Genomic DNA, 21,990 nt, shown 5'->3' on the forward strand with positions numbered 1-21,990 from the left:
TTTTTTTTTGAGGGGCGGGGAAGAGGGGCCTTTGGCCGTCAGATCGGCTCCCGCTTCTCGGGGGAGCGCCCCGTCACCCGCTGCGTCGCGCCGCCCCCAGCTCAGGGAGGTGAGTGGGCAGCAGAGGCCGAAAGGGACGTTTCCACATGCCGAGGTGTCTGTCCAGCGGTGCCGTGGATGGATGATGGTTGTTAAGCGAAGTTACTGGCAAAAAGCAAGCAAACGTGGTTTTTTTTTTTCTTTTGTTTTTGCGTTTGCAGTTACATGCTCCGTGTTACAAATCGGTACGCCTTCCTGGCCTTGTTTGCGTTTGTTCTGGCTGTTGCTCTTTTCTCAGAACAGAAAGACAATTCTCTTGGGGGCAAAACCACAGTGGGACTAAGGCTGTTGTGTCACTGTCATGATGGAAGCATCTTTTGATGTTACCTAGAGCATCCCTTTTGAGAAGTCTTTTTATCCCTGTCATGTCTGTCACCACCATCCACCAGGGCTTTTATCAAGAAAGTATTTCTAACCCTAATGACCTAGTGGTTTTTGTTACCAAGTTCAGCTGGAGAACCTGGTGTTCCTGCTTGTGTCTTAAAAAACCAAAACCGCCACAGACCATGTATTTTTCCCTTCAGGAGCAAGAATATAATCAGTTCTAATGGACCCCCTACTTTCTTATATTGGATAAACTTAGTGCTATAGGTTGGTGGCCAATTTTAAATGCTTAAAACTACTGTGAGGGTTTAGTGGAATTGAATCAATCATTGTGTACTGTTTTAAAAAGAGCGTATTCTTGAATTGCCCTCTGTGATTAGTATGTTTTGACCAAAATTATTGTACTTTAAATAATTCCTGCAGGTTAAGCAATTCATATTTTATGAGTAGGTCTCTTAAGAGGCGTTGAATATGTACAAACTGCTAATCAAGAAGATCCATCTAAATTTCCATGCATTTAAAAGCAGATTAAAATCTACAGTGTGTCAAACAATAGGGTGTATAAAATTCTCACTCTTAAAACTAACAAAAGCAAAACCAAATTGTACAGCATGTTTGAATTTGCAAACTGGTTCAACTATGAAATTGCTTGATGATATTTCATGTCTGCATTTTAACAGAAGATCGGTAACTTTTAAGATACATTTATTGTTACAGATAAAAAAGAAAAGAGGCTGTTCCGTTGCTGGCCTTGCCTTTTTGGGGCCAGGTGAACCTAGTATAAAACCAGATTAGAAAGTACACAAAGTCATCCAGCAGAGCAAATTATTAACTATTGTGCAGTCTTGCTATGGAAACCGACCTTTACGTTGTGTCAGATCACATTTTACCTTTAAAAGCAGATAGAGGAAAAGGCTAGTATTCAGTAACAAACAATTCAAGATTTTTGAGGTGTTTTTTTTTTTTGTAGGGAGGGGTGAGGAAATTTCAAAGTTGCAACTCGGTTCAGTCAGTTCATTTACCAGCTCAGCTGGTGACTCACCTGACTGAAGCAAGTCATACTGCTGCTCTCTTCCCCTGCCATATGAGGGTAATAATATAGAGTTATCTTAGACGTGACAGAACATCAGCACTGGCTCATGACCTATGCATATGTGTGTAGCTTTCTGGTTTTGAGATCAGTTAACTTGTCACTAAGTTTTCCAGCAGTCTTCTGTAAGAAATGCTCTCTGTTTTGTACTATGGGATACACTTCCCTAGCAGAATTCAGGAAGGTTGTAACTTTAAATGGCATTGGTTTTAGTTAGCTTTGTATATTTACAGCTGTAAGTGGCAGAAGAAAAAAAAGCATTTCCTGAGCTGCTATGAATAGAGAACAGCTCTTTGAGAGTTACGTGTTTTATAGAAGAAAAACCAAAACACTAAAAAACATGCCTTTAATATGCAGAACTCTGCTTTGGTATCTCAGCTGGCATGTAGCGTAAAATTGTGTCTTGTTTCTGTTGACCTTGGTGATTCAGTTTAATGATTTGGTTTGCTTTAGCAGCAAGAGGGAGGCCTTTCTAATAATTTTGTAGTATACCAGGGGTTCTTTGAATTAGTACTTAGCTTTTTTAATAGATGCCTTATGTTGAAACATTCTGTGAGATATTACTAGTCTTGTTCTTACTTTTTTTACAAATGTTACAAGGCATCCAAAAGTTTTATTTGAGATACAAATGTGACAGCAACAGTTGAGATTCGATAGTAATGAGTTGAAGAATCCCTCTGAACCCTCTAATAAGGGGTTTTTTTAGTGTTACACTTTTTTCAGCATTGTAGGCTTTTTGTTAGTGTGTGATTTTATTTCTTTGTTTGGGTTTTTGGATTTGTGGGGTTTGTTTTTTCTTTTTTTCTGCAAAATACTTGCTAAGAGGCCTTATTAAAAGTGTGGGGAACTAACACTTGGCACAATGTAAACAGGGAGAAGAGCAGCCAACAGGTCTTCACAGGATTCCAGATGTGTCCCCTAATGGAGTGAACATTTTGCCTCTGCTGGAGGGTGAAAATAGCTGTCTGGATAAGGTAGGCTTTATTTGCATGTTACGTGCTGTTTAACACACTGTTTCTCAGAGTTTTCCTAGTGCCACCCTTGGATTTACCTTGAATTTATCTGTGTTCACTTAATCTCCCTGGGTCAAAATAGCTTTTACCTCAGCCAAGAAATAGCTAGCTGCTTTTCTGAAAACTGGTATTAACAGTTTTGAGGTATTCTTGCCTAAAAAAAACCTTTTGTTTTTAAGGTGGCTTTAAATATAATCTTTTTATTCATGTTCAAAACATTTGAAAGGAAGCTACATGTAGCAGAATATCTGAGGTGGTGAAACACTGGTGCAGTTGGGTACAGAAGCTGTGGTAAAGGTGAGATGAAAGGCATTTTTTTTGAGTGTTATAAGTAATCAAGAAAGATTATACATACCATTTATACCTTTTTAAAAAGCTGAAAATACTGCACAGGCTATTGTGAAAGGTGACCCGCCGGTGGAGTAGCAATGGGTGACAATGGCAAAAGGTAGCAACAGTAAGCACTGGGGTTTCAGACCAAAGCCAAGAACTCCTGGTGTGGTCTCTTCAGCTGATATAAACAGAGTCCTTAAAGGCTTCACATCTCTAAAGAATAAGAGCTTCATCTACTTAAACAGATGAACTCTACTGTCCCTGGGCAAAAAAACAGTGGTGCAAAACCTGAAAGGGAGATTAGTTTGCTGCCGCATCAAGTATGTGACGCTCTAAGAGGATTGCATTTGCATATCCAAGGAGCATTGATGTCTTCTACTATTGATTACTTAGGATTTTCAACTTAATGTTTGTTGTATTACTCTAATTGCCCCTATAATAGTATTTAGCTAAAACTCCTTAGGTAATTTCATGTGGGTTGCAAGGGAAGTATTGATCATTTCTAGTGGGCCAAAATAATGCCATATAGTTTTTGAGTGAAGGCTCAAGGTCTATTTACACTTTCAGTGGGAATTCCTAGAAATTTAATCTGGTTCTTTACTATCAGGTGTTCTTGGACCTAATACTTCAGTTTTCTGCCCTGTGGAAAATATATTTTCTTCCTCATTTTGTACAGAAAGGTTTGACTGTTTATCTTGATAACAAATAGCGTTCTTCTACTACTAAGCAAACTTCTGTTCAAAGGAATCTAACGATGTTTGAATGCTAGACCTTCAGCCAGACTTCCCAGTAGATTTATCTCTACATATATGTTGGTTTAGAATGATAGAATGGTTTGGGTTGGAAGGGCCCTTTAAAGATCATCTAGTTCCAATGCCCCTTTGAGTATCTTTCACTGGATGAAGTCACTCAAAGCCCATCCAGCCTGACCTTGAACACATTCAGGGATGTAATGGAATTTTGGTATAATGCAGACTTCTTATCTTTAGAATAAGTTCTCTTTTCTTGTGAAACTTTTTTTAACAGTTATGTGTAGCTGCATTAGCATTATAAAGGTCTCTTAGATATATGGTGTTTCAATTTCACTGAATTTCACAGAAATTAGAGAGCATAGTGTGAGCATCTACCTTGTGAACTACTGAATTGGTACTTCCTGGTCCTATACGCAGTTGCAGCCATGAACTCTGTTGAAAAACAAGAGTTTTGACGTGTTCCAGTGACCGCATTGCAGTCCACAGGTCTAATCCAATTCAACATTGAGCAAATGAATGTAATATGATTCTTTTGATAGTAACACAGTTACTTACTCTGATAATACTGCTGAACGAACTTAACGGCTGGGGGGGGGGCTCAACACCAGATGGCAGTACTTGATGAGCGTCTGACCTGTGCCTAGCCAATGAGTTAACTGGTTTTGGCCTATTTTATGAACATTCTTTCTGAGAGCTACCAAGATCTCTTTTCCCTGAATGTCATTTAAAAACTCTGAAAGAATGAGTGTTTCTGACTGAGAATTAAAAGGAAACTACTCTGAAAAAGTTTTTTTTCCATCTTCCACAATCTCGGAGAGACTAAAAAGAAGTTATAATTACTTGGTTAACTTAATGGTTAGGTTTGGGAAGATACATGCCTCTTAGAAATGTGTCTCTTACCACCGCATATGCCTGTTTTTATTGGTAGTTTTTGATATCTTCCTGAAGAGAATGTCTGTGAAGGTATTTACCACTTGGAGACTTGAAGTATGTGGTAATCTGAGTCTCAGCTGTGTGGCTTAGGTTAATTTCATTCATATTCATCCAGGAGGAATAAATATTTTATGAAATGTGTTCTGTATCAGTGCTTGTGTTAGTATTTTTAAATTGTTTAAAAAAAACAAAAACAAAAACCAAAACAAAGCAGTGGGCTCTATTTGGAAACTAGCTATTTATATTATGATCATTAAGAGGCTTTTTGTATTATTAAAGTCCATGTTGGTTTCTGGATTCAAGAGGCCGTCTATCAGTGATCATGCTTTTCATCTCTTTGGGACAGAGAAATTGGTGAACAGCTCCAAGTTCAGTACAGAAGGAGATGTATTGTTTTCTTTTTGACTTAATGTGTTTTGTGGGAATTTTTAAAAATTTTTTTTAAACTGGTGTTCCATGTAGAGACTGTAGAGGCAGAAAACTGATCTACCAATCACTGCTATATAAGAGGCTTTGCGATATCTCTTTCATAACCTCTGTATCTGATGTGCAGTCTGAATACTCAAAATAACCGCCTGCAGTCAAGAAAGGGAGTCCTGTTGCTGTTAAGGTCATGGGTTGCCTTGTTGGGAACAGCTGTCCTGAAACTAAAAGGGCTGTGAGGCCCTTGCTTACACTGTTTCCCACTGACCTCTAGTTCACCAAATGTTCCAGCAAGCAGTGCTTTCATACATAGGTCCTCATGGCTTTTTTGTGTGTCTACACTTTGTGGTTGCTGAAGCTGTTAAGTGACGGTTGGAGCTCAGCTTGCAGGTGGTCATTGCAGTTACACTGATGCCGCTTCAGGATCCATTGATGTGTGCTGATAAGGTGTCCTTGGTAAGATCACATCTTGAATTGTCATTCTTGTGGATAGTTTGGTTTGCCAACAATCTCATTGCACAAGACAAAGTCAGTCCAGTAAGTCAACATTCTTCAGCTGAACATCCTGCTGATATAAAGCCACATGGATTGCTTTTTTCTCTGTAGAATCTCACTCAGTACAGTATTGCGAATTCTAGACTCTGCCATTTCCTTAGCAATTTTCCTGCTTCTATCTATTCCTAAAGGTTAGTCTTGGGTTGTTTACAAATGTACAGAAAATCAAAGTGGAGGTGCTGTTAATTTCCCTAATATTAGCTGTTAGCCATGTAAGTGTAACAGATTACACAGAATCTCTCAGAAAAACAGTAAACCAAGAAAAAAAGAGAGGGCCAGATTTTTCCTCTAAAAGCACACAGTCCTATGTGCGCATGTGCCCCAAATTAAAAGTTTTATTTAAGAAGGGTAACTTTTGCATCCTGAAATTAAAATATTATTTTCATTTTTATATGTTCTAAAATAAAGCTTTGTTCAAAATAAGAAAAGGAGGAATCTGCAGAGAGGTTATCCTGAACCAAAAGCTGTTTTTGAACACGTGACATGTAAACTGCTGTGTGGCTGAAAGATGACCTTGAATATAAAAATGTTATAGTCAGTACTTTCTTTATAATGAATGAAATCAGAATTCTGTTTCCAAACTTTGAACTTCATTACAAAACCTTTACCTCCTTTCTTCCCATTACTCGTGATTTTTTTGTCATTTTAAGTGTTTGTGCTGTAGGAGTTAAATAAACTTCTATAAACCTGCAAGAAGGGAGGAAGATTTAGCAGTAAAAGGATGTTTTAAAGCTAGTAAATTTGAGTGTACTGCTTCTATTACTTGAAGTTTTGGTTTTATGTTGTAAAGAATGATCAGGAAATTTCACGTATGGTATGTTTCAAAAAAGCTGCAGCAAAGTTATTTTAATAAGAAAAATGAATGCATGAATTATTTAAAATAGTTGGTGCAACTGTTCCTGTTAACTAATCCAGGCACTTGGAAGGCAATTACACTGAGCTTTGACAACATTGCCAACCCACTGCACAGTGCCTTATGCCAAAAGCTATTGTTGTTTTATTGACCACGTTCACCATTACATATGCATATGAAAAAACAGAGGCATTTTCATCGGGATTACCCTAATAGCATTAAGAGATTATTTTTTAAATTTCCTTGGAAGGAAATTCACTTAAATGAGATTACTTATTACTTGACTGGTTTCCTATCATGCTGCTATGTTTAGGTAAGTGGAGTCCATTAGAGTATAAAGTTTTTAAAAAAACTGATTTTATACATTAATGATTTCAAATAAAAGAAAAGTACTATATTTGTGCACAGCTTCTTTTGAGAAAGTTAAGTCGATGTTCTGGTTAGGAGAGATAACACTTTTTGTCCCTCTTGGTGGCCCCCCTAGTGTCACCATTAGTTGCTAATTACTTGCAAACAAATAAACAATTAACTCCTCGTGCCTCTTGGTGGGAGACTTTTCATTGACATGCTAAAACTTTCTAATAAAAGATTTAATTAATGACGTTGCAATTCCAACCCCCTTGTCAACATAGCTATAAGGAGGACTTGTGAAGAAATGCAAGTACAGTATACATGCTATGCTGGCTGAAGGTGAAAGCATGGCAAGTACATCCCTATGTGCTGCTAATACATCAGCGTCTCAGAATCTTCAGAAAGTATCTGGTTTGGTAGAAAACAAAACAACACAGTGCTCGTTTTCCATTGAAAGTATTTTGGGACTGGAGCAGAAAAAAGATGGCATTCCAGCTGTGAAACCTCACAGACCATGGATGGATGCATACACCAACTTGGGTAAGTCCTCTCAAGCTTTTACTCCTTTAAAAGTGTATATATTTTCATGTTTTACTGAAAACCAATAAATTGAAGCTTTTGTTTGCTTGCTTTTTCTAGTTTTTGGTGATGACAGTAATCCTCATCTGCAAATCCCTGTTGTTTGCTATGAAAATCCATTATTTCATACTAACAGTAATCCAGTGCAAGAGGAAAGAGTTTTGAAATGTGAAAAATATTTTTCAGTCGCTGAAAGGCTATCTTTCAAACGAGAATTGAGCTGGTACAGGGGTAGAAGACCAAGAACTGCATTCACTAGAAACCAGGTAGGGATTTTCTTAGTATTTAATAAATTAATAACAATATAGCTTAGTAAAATGTTGGTAGAAGCTGACTAATTCACTGTGATGTACCTCTGCAAAGAGAAATGTAATTGGGAACTAGTGTAAATTAACAGTAATGTTGCTAATTTCATCAGACCTGTGTTTATGCATGGAATCAGAATTGTGCAAATGCTGCTCAAAGTCTCCTGTTGAACAAACTAAACTGTTCTTTCTATTTATTTTCTTTGTTACTCCTACGAAGGTAGTTATAACTATTCAACAAGTGTATTTTAATCTCCTCAGATTGAAGTCTTGGAAAATGTTTTTAAAATGAACTCCTACCCTGGCATTGATATGAGAGAAGAGCTAGCTCGAAAATTAGATTTAGATGAAGACAGGATCCAGGTAATGAGAAATTTATTTGAACTTTTCTGTAATTACATCTATATGTACTCTCTGGTTATATAAATGAGTAGTTTGACAGCAGAAGCAATAATTTTAATGATCTCAATTTAAAACCATGTACATTTATAAGTGTGGTATGCCTTCAATTATTTGTGAAATGGAAGCCACTGAATTACTTCTGAAATCTTAAACCTTCCATAGCATTAATGGATATTTCTCACTTATAACAGAGCAGATATCATGGAAATATTAATCTGTAGTTATCATGTGTAGAACTTGAGCATTTGCTTCCATGTTTTGAAGTCATGTTTGTATTATGCTTGTCACCACATCTGAAAAACAAATTTGAAACAAATACTGAAATAATTTGTATGAATGTCTTAAGTGTTTTGTGAGACTGTCACAGTAGAGCATACATGTGTTAAACCCATGTTTTAGCCTGTGTCTTCATCTGGCCAAAAGCAAAATCTACTCAGGGATTTTAATTATTGATTTCCAGGTAGTCCAGTGTGATAAGCATACCGTAAACATTAGAATTTGGACCTCATCTTGATGTTTATTAAGCTTTTGATATAAGTCTTGGGGCTTTGATGGGAAGCTTGATGCTGAGATTAATTAAGCAGCTGAAGAAATAACACCTTAAGACTTGTGTGTGAATTCCAGCTGCTCAGGACCTTCCAGGGTCTGATTCAGTGTCACTGAAGGTCATATTATTTTTTGTATTAATTACAGTGAAGCTGGTCCTCGCCTTCCAATTAAGGTGGGGGTATTATTTTCTTCCTCTGTGGTGTGGTTGCATGTCATCATGTGCAGATCTTAAATTTGTATTGAACTTCCAAACTACTGTCATTACACAAAACACTGTAAAGTTGTGTATTTTTGAGTTTCAAGGTTTATTCTGCTTACAGTGCTATATTTCTGAAAAACATGCCTTTTCTTTCCATTTTAGATTTGGTTCCAGAACCGTCGTGCAAAGCTGAAAAGATCACACCGAGAATCTCAGTTTCTGATGGTGAAAAATACTTTCACCTCCAGCCTGCTAGAGTAGAAAGAAGAATGGTTTGCTGTCACGGTACTGCAACAGAACACGAAGAATTACTGGAATTTTCATAACTTGTATTAAGTAATGTTGATATATTAACTATGATTTTATCCTCAGATTTGAAAGATTATCGTAATTTTCATTCAAATAAACTGTAAATACTTGAAGTAATACTAAAATCTACTTTTTGTGGGAACAGTGAACTTTTCATATATATTTCAATAAGTATTTTCAGAAAAGTTTAGATATTTTTGCAGTTAACAAAAAAAAATATCCAAACCCTAGGTTACACAAGATTTTCAGTTAGTATGAATTACTGCATCTTAACTGAAGATGACTTAACAAAGCTTCATGGTTTTAAAAATAATGTTAATTAATGAATTTAGGATATTTGCCTGTTTAATGCTTCACCTTGGATATCTCCTTTTGTCAGTATAAGCGTTCCAGTTGTGGAAGTTGCCCTCATTATCTTTTAATGACAGAACACAGCATTTCACAGGATCAAATCAGTTGGGACCAGACCAGATATCCAGATCACTGCCATTAATTTTAGGGTGTTGAATTCATTTTTATCAAACAGTATGTGAAAGTTAATTATACTCCTATTTGATATTTTTCCTGAAGTCCTATGCATAAGGAGAGCATTATACAAAAAAAAAAAAAGCCTCATGACCATGATGTAAGACAAAACTGTAAGTATGGGATTCCACTGTTCCTTGTTCAGCAGAGCTTTAAGCACTTGCTTGAAGTCTTTCACTGAGGCTTCAGCCTGTGTTACTTACTGGAGATACATTCTACGGGGGCCCAGCTGTATATACAAAAAATCATTTTGTGTAAATCTGAAATAACTGTAACCACCGGGCTCATCCGCAGTCTGACACTTGAGCTTCTATGAAGTCAGATAGGACACTGAAGACACAGAAGTCAGCATATCATTGTTAATATAGGCTAAATGTAAATAGCAAAAAAGAGGGGAAAAAATTCCATAGATGCTTGTAGTGTTTTAGTAGTGCAAATACAGTTAGGTTGTTCCTCACTTGCACTTTCTTGTTTAATAATAATAGAATGACAATAGATTTTCTTTTTGGCATATTACTTTCAATGTAGTATAGTCTCTGGAAGAGGTAGGTGTTAAAATTTGAAAGACCTATCTACTGCTTCCAGACAGTTTTTGATTCCTATATCTCTTCTAATATGCTCTGCTTTTCCTTCGGTTTGTGTTCTTTCTTAGGTCATCTCTATACATTTCAGTTGCTTTGTTGAATGTTTGCAAGATATTGTGAAATGCAGGTAGTTTAACATTTTATGACAGAACATCATAACTGTTATATCATGAACAAACCAAGTATTGCTCTTCCTTTCCTGATGCTTGTATCCATGATGTCTGCTGTCCTATAGAATGAAAGGTAAGTTTGAGAAAAGGGGTGATAGAAAAAACTTAATTTTATGTAGTCTCATATCAGAAAAAGCTAAAGGGAAGGATGATCTGACTTCAGTTCTTAGTTGATATTTGGAAAATAGGTTGAGATATAAGAGTTGAAATAAAACACATTTCTATATTCTCTGAAAAATATTACTGAAAAGCTGCATAACTTTAGAACCAGACTACAGGTTTTGCCATGTTGTGTCCCTAACTTCATGGGCTTGTTGCCTTCATACTTACAGAATCTCTAAAATCTTGAATTGTTTATCTTTGCTCCTGGAAATCCTATTTCAGTGTGAAAGTAACAAACTTTTATCCAATATTGAATCGTTAATTACTCATGCTTTGTTGGATTTAGGAAATAGCATTACTAACTGTACTTCTGTTGTATCCTGCATTCAAAAATACTTGAGAGAACATTCATAAATAAAGCAATTTAAGTGGAGCCAAATCCATTAGGAATCGTTTTTAGAGAAATTGGAATCTCAATTCAAATACCTACCTGATCTGGTAAAAGTAAAGACAATATTGAGAATGCATGAGCTCTATTTTGTTTTTCTTCTCACCTCAAAACATAGATTGCCTATAGCTTAACCTTATTGAAGGTAATTTGAAACTATTGTTGACTTTACTGTTGGAAACAAGGTTTCCAGCAGCAACAGATTACACTAATCTGTACAGATTGATGCCTAAGAACCTTAGTCTATTATCTGGCAAATACCTAAATACACCTAATGTCTCTTATAATGGAACTTGTCTCAAGTGACGGAAGTCTGACAAAGCAATTTAAGAGAAGGAGTAGAATAATAGCAGAATAATAATAGCACCAGGCCTGGTATCCAGTTCTCAATTAGCAAATGTTACCAGAAGGATGATTGGTGTAAAGTACTAAGAGTGTCACACATAGTGCTGAGGGGCAGGAAGTTTAATAGCATAATTGCATTATTTGCATCATCTTGGCTTAGCTTGTTCTTCCCAAAGTAAATGCATCAAGTTAAAGGAGAACCTCTAACTTTACGTTTGTATCTACTTTGACCAGCATGGGTTTAAATTGTGGCCATCACTTTCTCAGCTGAATTTTTTTCCATCTTAAAGATATTAGTCTGGACTTCACAGGATTTTCTAATCTTGTACTTCCTGATAATATGCAGCTTTCTGGGCTACCTTGTTAATACATGTAATACGCTATGTTATCTGTCTAGGCACAGCCAGTCCAAATAGTGATAATGGAGGGGACTATGTCAGAAGAGGCCGCCACGCATGCTTAAGTCTGGTCCCACTCCAGTTTTGCATACTTTACCTTGCAGCGCTTCTGTTTGTCTATCAGCCCTTCAGAACTGTGATCAGAAAATTCTCAATCTTCTTGGTTCCTATTCTGATTTAAGGAGGTTGTGGCTTCATGAAGCTTTACTTCCAACCATGTTGCCTTGCATTGGCTCCAGTGATCATTTGACCCTGTGATAAGCTGATCAGGCTAGGACCATGCAAAACTGTTCTGGAAAAAAACCTGGCTAGTTGTAAGACTTCTCGCTCTTAATATTGGCAAGCTGTTATGTCAACATCCATTAACAGCTGCAATTTAGGCTAGGGTCAGGTTGATATTGGGCTTCTGTCGTGTACTGTAATGGCACTTAAACATTCTAGTGGTGCTTTCCTGAAATAGGTCCACTGTCTGATCTTAAGCAGGATGCTGGGCTGCATAATTATTTCTTTTAAATTGACATTCTTTTCTCAACTAGGGTCTCCTAAAATTTTTTTTCTGACCACAAACTTCAGCAATGCCCAGTGCTGTCCAAAAAAGATGAACTACACTATGGTCTAACAGCAGATTCAAATTAATTTGTATCAAAGAACCAGTGTTCCAAAGTTCCATTGTAATATTCTTTCTCGCATCATACATTAAAGCAGAGTTTGAAACTTGCTCTTTAAATTATCATTGTTAGCATTGGAAGCCCAGATTTAGAACACCACTTATTAAATTGTCATTTAAAACTTTGAATTTGCAATTATTTAGTTTATCAAGTCTGTGCTTGCAGATAGCAAGCTAGCACACCAGTAAACTTTATATTACAATTTTCCTGGTGTGTACTTCTACATTTTTCTAGTGGTTCAAAATTTTGCATTGAAAATTCTTCTAAAGCAACAAAACCCAGGACTCTTATAATTGTATGTAAGAAGATTAATGCTGTGTTCATAACATTAAAAGGAAATGTGGCATCAAAAATCATCCGGCATTTATGTGACTGGATTTAACAAAAGACTTGCACAAAGTAGCATCAAATAATTTGCAAACACCTTCAATTTACCTAACATGGAATTAAGCTAATTTTAAACTATTGAGATTAATGCTCAGGGCTAATGAGTAATTGCAAAAATCAAAGCTTTTTAGAAATTGGTTGTAAAATAACTTTTGTTTTGGTTCCTTGGGTTGACTTAGTTTCCCTATCAGTTGTTAGGTTGATGCTCTTTGTCCCTTCATTTTAAAGGACTTAAATATTACATAACTGGATGGGAAATATAAGGTATTTTATTTTCAGAAATACTTTTGAACAATGGTGATTGACCTAAATTAGTATTTCATGTCCTGCTATGACTCAAAATCATATTATTTTTATTACAGCTATTTAGAATATCTCATATACTTATTTGATAATGGAACAGTAAAAAGACAAAGTAGTAATGATCATTATGTGAGGGGCAGCTGGGGCTGTTCAGCACCTTGGGTTGGGGCGAGGGAAGGATCCCATCTGATTGCATTACAAAGGAAGTTCATTCGGTCATAATGGGCAAATGGGATTGTTAGTGAGGGAGAGGAATCTAGGGCTGTTGAAGAGCCATCGGTTCTAGATTCCTTTGTGGGGGAATAGTCCCTTTACTTGCATGACACGAGGGTGAAAGTGTTAGACAGAAACTGTGGAAGACCAGTCTTTCTATTTTGGGCACCCAGAGCTGCTATTGGCATGGGCCAGCAGTATTTTCTTAGAACAAATCAGGAGAACCTCAGAAAGTATGAAGTGCTGTGTTAGCATGGCACAGTATCAGCATTGCAGTTCTGCTTTTTTAGATTGACTAACAAAATAGAAAACTAACCCTATATTTGTTGAGTGTAGAAGCAGCAATACACTGAATTTCTTTTAATATCTGTTTTTGCAGGATGCTGTTTATTAGCAATGAGGTAAGAACATGATCAAAAATGCTTAGGGATATGCAGGGTTTGGTGTAGTTGTGGTATAATTGCCGAAGACTTTCATACCACAATGCTTTATATTTGATCATATGAATGTGGGATGGTGCTGGTATTAGAGTGATAGGACAAATGGTGCATTGCCTCTGTCTTTATAAAAAAAATGCAAATAAGAACAAAAAATCAGTGAAATAATAAATTTGTAGGTGTGTTTTGATCCATTTTGTGAATGAGTTAGTGTAAAATCTAGTGCCTTTAGCAACCAGTATCTGCTTGTTCATCCAAACCTGGTGCAAACAATGCTTTTGATACCAATTTTCAAGAACTGTCATCTGGCTTCGGATGTTGTAAGGATCTGTATGTGTGGCCTGTAAATATGGTGCCATACGTGGGTTGGGAGAAAATACATACTCCTCCTTTTTGGATTTGTACAATGTTTTGTTTTCCCTAGCTTCTAAACCAGATTTTCCTCTCCCACTGTGACAGCTGGAGAACCTAATGAATACAATCTATCATTCTTTTCCTTAATTTTGTGCAATTTGGAGCAAAGTGGACAAAAGTTAGCTGGTGGTATGAGATAGTCCCCTTCGTTAAAAGTAATCTATGTTATTAGTCTTGTTATTAAATACTATAATGTGCCATTTTTGAATTGCATATGCAGGCATGTGTTTCAAACTCATTATCTCATGGTGACCTTTTTAAAAAAAATAATTTGCAACCTTGCACCAACTTAATTATTGTACCTTATTTTTCTTGAATACTTTCTTGCACTTTTAACACCGAATTTTTATTTTATCAGTTCATGTCATTTTACTACTTCTAAGGTGGTAAGTGCCTGCCCACAATTTCTAGATTCTGGGGCAGTCTTTTGTCTATGTGTTACAAATTATGCTTTGTATGTTAAATGAAAATGAATATTTATCTTGTAATGATCGATTTCACACTCATAATACTTAGAATTGTATTGCATCAATCATAGTTGTACTTCAAAATAACTCAGGATTCAGTTTCTATAAATGATGCTATAGTAAGGAAATTAAGAAGACAGCAGATCAAATATTCTGCATTAAAGGTTGTTGGCTAAATATTAGCTGCATCTTAATACAAAAAAGCAAAGTGTTTAAATTGGGCTTTAAATTCATAAAACTTGAAACAGTGGTAACAGCCTGTATTTGAAATGCCTATAAAAATGCTGGGCTGCTTTTGCCCTCTTGTGGCTAGATATTATAATTACAGACCTATATGTTTGTGAATTAGTTTTGGGTAAAATACGCAGTGATGAGTTAGGCTGTGGGTAGGCAGAATGCCAGCAGGTGCCTACCTGTTTTAATTGTACAAAATTTGTGTCCAAATTTATATTGTATGTACATCTAATGCTCGACATTGGGCCTGATTTTCAAAAGTTCTGAATAATTAATGTTGAACTAAACCTAGTGAAAATTGGTGGGTGCTTAATATTTTTGATACTATGAACATTTATTAATAATTAGCTATTACTTTAAGAATTCAGTTTGGGGCAGTCAACCTTGTAAAATCTTGCCTCTAAATTAATTTAGGCTGCTTTCATGAATACATGACTCCCCAACATTGTCAGTTTATAGTAGCAGAATCTTTTACATTCCAGAAAGCATTTGACAAAGTGGCCAGTAATTCTAAAGAACCCACCCATTAGAATGACTTCTGGTACAATATGTACTAAAGTAATTCTTCTGTGATAAAAAATACAATGTTGAGAATGCCCAGGTTGCCATGCAGAAACACTTATTACCAACAGATTTTTCATTTATCACTTTTTATCACATTAGAAGGATAAGAATTGACTTTGTGCTGTTTAAATAATGTGCATTTCTTAACAGCTTTTCTTGCATTTCAAAACGTTCAGTCAGGGTAAAATACTAAAAAAATTAATAGCATCCACTTTAATTTCTTTCTTGATTCAAATACTTGTAAGTTACCAGATAAATATTTGGATATGAGGCACACAGTGAAATGCAATTCTCTCACTTCAGAGATGGAACAGCATCATCTTCTGTGCTACAGGATGTGGCTATCTGACAATATAATTGCGAATTGCTCTAATTCATTTTGACAGAAAAAGGAAGTCATAGGGAAGCATTCTAATGAGGCATCAGCATTGCCCTTAGAATGCAGTTGGCTATGGCTGGATGTTTTTGTGAAATGTAAGCAAGCTATGTGGAAAACCTCCTTTTCTTGTAGACATTCTTGTTTAAACAAGAAAAGTGATCCATTATTTCCCTTTTTTTCATATGTAAACGTATGGGCCTGGGCAATAACTTTTATCACAAATTACAATTCTGTAAGAGTGGTGTTTTTAGTGATTGTTACTATTATCATCTATTTGGAAAAAATAATTATCTATTGTAACTTATATTAACATGCTTTAACTTTTCATGTAAGTATTAACAAATCTTTTTCATTTTGTTTGATCAGTCTATTACTATCTGCATATTTACTTACTCTTTCAAAAAATAAGCAGCTAACTCAACCCTGATATCCAACTGCTTCAATTTTTTGCTTTAAAAGAATGTGCCAGACTGTAGATAAAAAGGACCTTGCATTTGTTTCTTTGAGAGGTAGGGCTGCCAGCAACAACTGTCATTCCTAACAGGCCCCTTCCACTTTGTTGGGTTTTGGGGGTTTTTTTGTTGGTTTTTGGTTTTGTGGTTGGTTGTGTTTTTTGGTTTTTTTTTTTTTGTTGTTGTTGTTTAGCCCAGTCTTGTAGAATTTATGTGGATCCTTTTGTAAATTTGCTATAAAATGTTTCAAACTTCTTCCCTGAAATACTGTTATGTATCTATCGTATAAACAAAGATTGCAGTTTCCACATGCTGCCAGCCTTCCTATTTTATTTGTATGTTTCCCTTAGTGGGAGTAGAATGAGGTGCTATTGACAAAGTGCTTTCCAATCTTCTTCCATAATGGTTACACAATAGCAAGACTTTTTTTTTAATTCTTCCGGCTGTGTTCCTATGGTTCTGAAATGGTATCTGTTATTACTGTCTCTATGCATTTTAATTACAAAAATCTTAAAAACGTTTTCTTCAGCCTTAATTACCCTTACCTTTTGGCCTCAAATAACAAATGATGTCATCCTGAAGTGCTTGAGCAAATAGCTCTCCCTCAGTCAAATGGGAAAGGATTTAAGGCAGGTTATGCTCAGTGAGGGGTCCCTTAGTGTGCTCGGATTAATTTTGCAGACATTGCTACAGGATGCTGTTGAATTTCAGAATAGACTGCTAAATCAGGTTAGGGTTGTTCCCCTCCCCACCCCCTCTGTGTTCCCCTGCTGAAGGAAAATGACAAGCTGTCTGGGTGGAAAGCATTGGGCTGTAATAAGAAAAGGTTGAGATTAGAAATGAAACTGAGAAACTTCTGTAAAAATGTTACTTCATTAACATTACTAGCACTTATTCAAACTGCATTATGGGAATCTTGATTTGCATTTTTAATAGTTAATTGAGATGAAATGCCTATATTGCAGAAAAATATAATTTTAAAATCAAACAATTATTCAATTATTGCTAAAGAATAAAACATACATAACTTTGGGGATACAGTTGCTGGTTTGGAATATTTCTAGTTCAACAGAATTTTTATTGAAAAATGACTCTTCCATGCAATTTTAAATTTTCTTTGCATCACAAATCTACTTTTCTCTGAAAGTGAAGTTTCATATTACACCTAATCCAGCGTAACAGAAGACCACTGCTGAAAGATGTGGTCCTGCCCTGCTCCCTCTTTTCTCAGAGGCAACATGTGGCTGCAGAGTGAGTCAGTTTAGCATGCATTTGGAGCAGGGAGGAGTGCGTTTGGTGGCACATCAGTAAGTTGAATCATCTTGGGGAGCTGAGCTGTCTGTTCCTTTATTATATTCATATGAATAAACAGATGAAAAACTAAACAGAAATACAGAGACTTGACATTTGACTGCAAACATTCTCTGCCAGCAGAACAAGTTGGCGTGTATACAATACAGAGAACTGTGAGCTCTGGGGAATGGTAATATTATATGAAAATTTGCATCCATGGATCACTGATAAATTGTTATTTTGATGGTGATCAGAGGTAATTGTCATATAATGACTGTTTGGTTTATTTCAGTCAGTTCCTTTTCACCATAACTTACATCTGATGCTAACTTGAGCCTTCAGGAATATAGGACTGAAACTTCCTTGGTCATTAAGTGCAATTTCCTGTAGAAGACATTAAGTCACCCAGAAAGGTCACAAGACCATTCACTCCCTACTCTCTGAACTCTACAGGCCTCAAAATGCTCCCAAATACCTGAAGATAGATCTGATACTTTTAAGAAAAAAACCTCAAAACATGACAGTGTGACATAAAAAGTGAGCAGGAAAGAAATGCTACTGCCTGTCCACAAGGGATTCTGTAAGGTCTAGCTTATTCAGCGTTAAGGACTGGATGCTCAATTTCAAGGACTTGTTGCAAAGCATCTGGATATAGAAGTGGTGGCTGCCAGTGTCAAAGCAGAATTCATGCATCTAATTCCACTTTCAAGTCCCATCTGGACACAGCAGCAGCTAATCTAGAAGTGCCAATAAATATTTGGACACAGCAGGAAGCAGTTGGCTGCCAGGACAACATGCTGTGCTCTTTGCCACTCGCAAGATACAAGCAGCCAGTTGGATGGAATTGTTTTGGAGGCTGGATGCGGGCTCTGTGGCCCACACTATTTTAAGCACCCACTGGTAATGTCTGGATGACCTTAGGAAGTAGAGTGTGTGTCTATAGAAAGAAGCAAATTAAAAACAAAAAACACGACACCCAGGGGTCTTTTCCTGCCTTACTGAGGGGCAGAGTCTTTCCTGACTCCAAATCTAATTACGGGTTTAGCCTTGAGCATGTGTGGAAGACATAAAAGCAGGCATCTTTATGACTCTGTGCTTAAGTTTCCCCATCTATAAAATGGGAATAGTAACACAGGTTTTTCCTTTTGAAACTCAGTGTTTTTCATGAATCCTTGGCACATTTCTCAATGCCTAGTGATTTAAAAGTTGCCTTGAACAAGATAACGGTTCATAACAATTGCTAGATTTGATTCAAATTTTCTTTTCAATTTTATGGCCTGGGGTCACTGTCTTATCAGTTGATAATCTTTCACTTGAGCTTAGCCAGATCTTTTGAAACTATGGCATGGTATAATATGGGACGTTCAGTTTTTAGGATCCTTGACAGTGGTGGGAATATTCATGCCCTCGTTGAAATCGATATGGATGCTCTCACACTTTCTAATTTTGTTCTCGAGGGTTAATAATTAAAGTTCTTCCACCTTTTTATGCTAGGTGTTCGTTCCATAGGTAAACCATCCCTGTGTAAGTGGTTATTATCAAAAGATCTGGGGGTTTTGCCTTGTAGTATCTGCCAGATGAAGTTCTAGAAGACCCTTGCATTGCAGATTTTCTGTTCTGGCTTTTATGGAGAGTGAGATGATACTTTGTGAGTCCAGACCTGTAAGATGTGTCCAAGATGATGCTGATCTATTAGCATACCGTCTGCTTGGTTCACCATAGCTCATCCTCATTTTCTAACAGTGGGTGGTGTTTATCTATAGAAGAAGTGTGATATTGCAGTAGTCACGATTGTCTCACTCAGCTGAATACTTCTAGAAGCACGATGTGTGCTTTCTGGTCCAAAAGTGAGCTGTTTTCGTAACTCCTTTTGCGGTCAAAGCCAGCCTCTCTTGGGAGAGATTTCAGTGCTAGAAATACGAAGTACGGATGGAGCATACAACTTCCAAGACTAAGAAGGCATTTTTGCTGAGAGAGAGAAAAATTCCTTAGGGAGTTTTTAACTGTATTATCAGAAATTTTTACTACGTGAGTTTTCATGTTTTTTATAGGAATTGCTGAGCTCTCACTGTCCCCTCCATCTGGGAACAGCTGCTCAGAAAGGGGAAGAAAAAAAATGGTTTTTAGCTTTAAGCAAGAAGGTAGAGTGGCAACCAAACCCAGCTGTAGAATGCATGATATTGATACCCATGACTGTTGGATATTATGCGTACTATACTATTTGGAAACAAGAGACTGTTGTAAAAAGGACAGAAGAGCCTACAGAAATTCAGACTCTCCACAGCCGCTTTTGCCCTTATATTAGCTAGCAGCCTTTTGGAGAATCTAGCTAAAAATCTTAACTGCTGTCATTTGATTCCCACCTCTCCCCTACCCTTTTCCATAGAAGATTTCAGTGGAAGTTATTCTAAATGCATACAAAGCAATGAAATCCTTCTGTATTCAGGCTGTTCATTCATTGAAGTTGGACGCGGTGGCAGTAGAGAGATAATTTTTTTCAGATGTGTCATTTTGTTCTTGGCTTAAGCTGAGCTATTGGGAAGAGGGCATCAATGCTGATTTTGTCAGATGGCATCTCTGCTTTGTGCTAGTAAGTTTGAGGTCTTAGTGAATAAGTGAATAAGATTGGTATTTTTGCTGCTTTCTGGGTACTGCCAGTGTAATTGGTGGTAGCTGAGAGTTCTTCAGTTATTCTGCTACCTAGGAAATGTCACTATTCATTCTGTATCTTTGTTCATATTGAAATCACTGTAGGTTAATGTATCAATAGCACAGATAATGCCAGTTTTCCTCTTAGTTCTGACTTTAAAATTTCAGCTTTTCCAGCAGTGTAGAACTCAACAAAAAAAGCCAAGCGGATTTTCCCACAGTTTAGGAGGAGATCTGTTTGCAGGTCAATGGAGGTGTGTTCAACAGGGAGTCATTGCTTGTCACGGGTGGTTATGGGCAGCAGAGACATTATTGTCCCGTAAATCAATTGTACATATGTCTTCCTTTCTTTAGCCGTGATACTGTGTTGCTTTATGTCCTTTGTAATTGATTAAAGCATAAAAGGACTTATTATTGACAGTTTTTACATAGCCTGACTTGATTAAAAAAGTTTTCAAGGCTGTTTGGTCACTTCTGAGTAATGCAAGGAGAAAGTAAAGCAAGGATACCCAGGCAGAAGTGTGTGGTGTACAGTGAAAAAAAAGTGCTGAACTTTGATTCTGGTCTGGGATATACTTGACTTCAGAAAAGATCTCATCATAGAATCACTGAAATTCCACCTATAGAATGAGTAGTCTTAATGTTCCCTTTTTCAGAATTCCAGCCTGCGGGGGAAATGGAGATCAGAAGCATCATTTGTTCCCAAAGCCTTAAAGGGACTAAGGCCTGACCCCCAATTTGTGCTAAAAAATGTTTAATGGCAAGAATGTCATTTCTGTTCATGCCACAACAACGGGCTGTGACCATCGTGAAGTCAGAAACCTGTTTTCAAAGGTAACTGTGATTCATCAACTTAAACAAGCAGTTTAAGAGAGTTTTATTGTATTACTTTTGGCAATAGTCACAAAGGATGGAAAACCTTGTGATAGGTGCAAAACCAGTACGAGTTTAAAAATCACCAACTGGTCATGCTTCAAGTGATTGGCTTAGTGGTGGTTCTGCATACTATTTTTATCCAAACATAACGTCTTTTATAATACTGATGGGTTTGTCTGTTCTATTAGGATGATGGTTTTGACCAGTATATTGCAGCAAAAGAATGTATTAAAATCAGATTTTTGAAAAATAGTTGGAGTTAAGTGATGTAAAAGTGACGTATGATGAGGCCCTGAGCCACCTGATCTGAAACTGTTGTTAGGACTACTTTGAGCAGAGAGTTAGACCTAATGACCCCCTGAGGTCCCCTTTAAGCTACGTTATACCACGATCCTGTGCTTTGGAGGAGCTTTGGGCTTCTGTGTCTCTTGCATGATTTTGAGAATTGATATAATTTGCTGATATATCAGCGCAGCTTGCATTTGAAACTTCTTACAAATGTGATTTATTTTCTTTTAAAGAAAAATGTTTTGGTCAGAGCATGTAATGTATAGACTCCCAATTGAAAAAACTGGAATATTCATTGCTACATCCAACTTTACTGCATTTTCTGCAAGTGAAATTCTGTAATAGCGTATTCCTCCAGCTTGTCTTTCCTAGTATTTCATGCACCATTCTTTAATCGTTAAAGATCTGTGATTGATTTTTGGCCTGGGGCCCTGGTCTTGCAAGTACTTCACGACCATCAGCCGTGTAAAGTGGCACCTTGCTGGGGGCGGGGAGAACCCCAAAGCCTGGGAGCAGCACCCAGCTCTGCGGTGCAGTAAATGGGTCGGCAGTAGGGTACCGCAGCCCCTGAAGAAGACGGGGGAAGCCGGTCAGGCGCTAGCGAAGCCCCGTGGCTTTTCAGGACAGCCGCACGACGCCGCTCTTGCCCGGGGCGAGGGGCGGGGAGGCCCCGCGTATCCAGCGCTCCTTGGGAAAGGTGCGCCCCGGGGGGCGGGGGCGCTGCC

General features: G+C 37.2%; 1 protein-coding gene across 1 annotated transcript; it reads left to right on the plus strand.

Moving 5' to 3' along the window:
• Positions 1-7,052: 7,052 nt before the first annotated feature.
• HESX1 (HESX homeobox 1) lies at positions 7,053-9,021 on the plus strand. Its single transcript, XM_009639322.1, has 4 exons — positions 7,053-7,266; positions 7,366-7,571; positions 7,872-7,973; positions 8,923-9,021. Exons 1-4 carry the CDS (start codon positions 7,053-7,055, stop codon positions 9,019-9,021), a joined length of 621 nt encoding a protein of 206 aa, XP_009637617.1.
• Positions 9,022-21,990: the final 12,969 nt, after the last annotated feature.

Source organism: Egretta garzetta, unplaced genomic scaffold (assembly GCF_000687185.1).
Source record: "Egretta garzetta isolate BGI_Z169 unplaced genomic scaffold, ASM68718v1 scaffold215, whole genome shotgun sequence".
In the NCBI taxonomy this organism is placed as follows: Eukaryota; Metazoa; Chordata; class Aves; order Pelecaniformes; family Ardeidae; genus Egretta; species Egretta garzetta.

Coding starts and splice junctions, on each gene's coding strand:
- HESX1 (XM_009639322.1), top strand. CDS start 7,053: ATGCTGGCTGAAGGTGAAAGCATGGCAAGTACATCCCTATGTGCTGCT. Junction 7,572..7,871: donor CTGCATTCACTAGAAACCAG/GTAGGGATTTTC, acceptor TAATCTCCTCAG/ATTGAAGTCTTGGAAAATGT. Junction 7,974..8,922: donor TAGATGAAGACAGGATCCAG/GTAATGAGAAAT, acceptor TTTCCATTTTAG/ATTTGGTTCCAGAACCGTCG.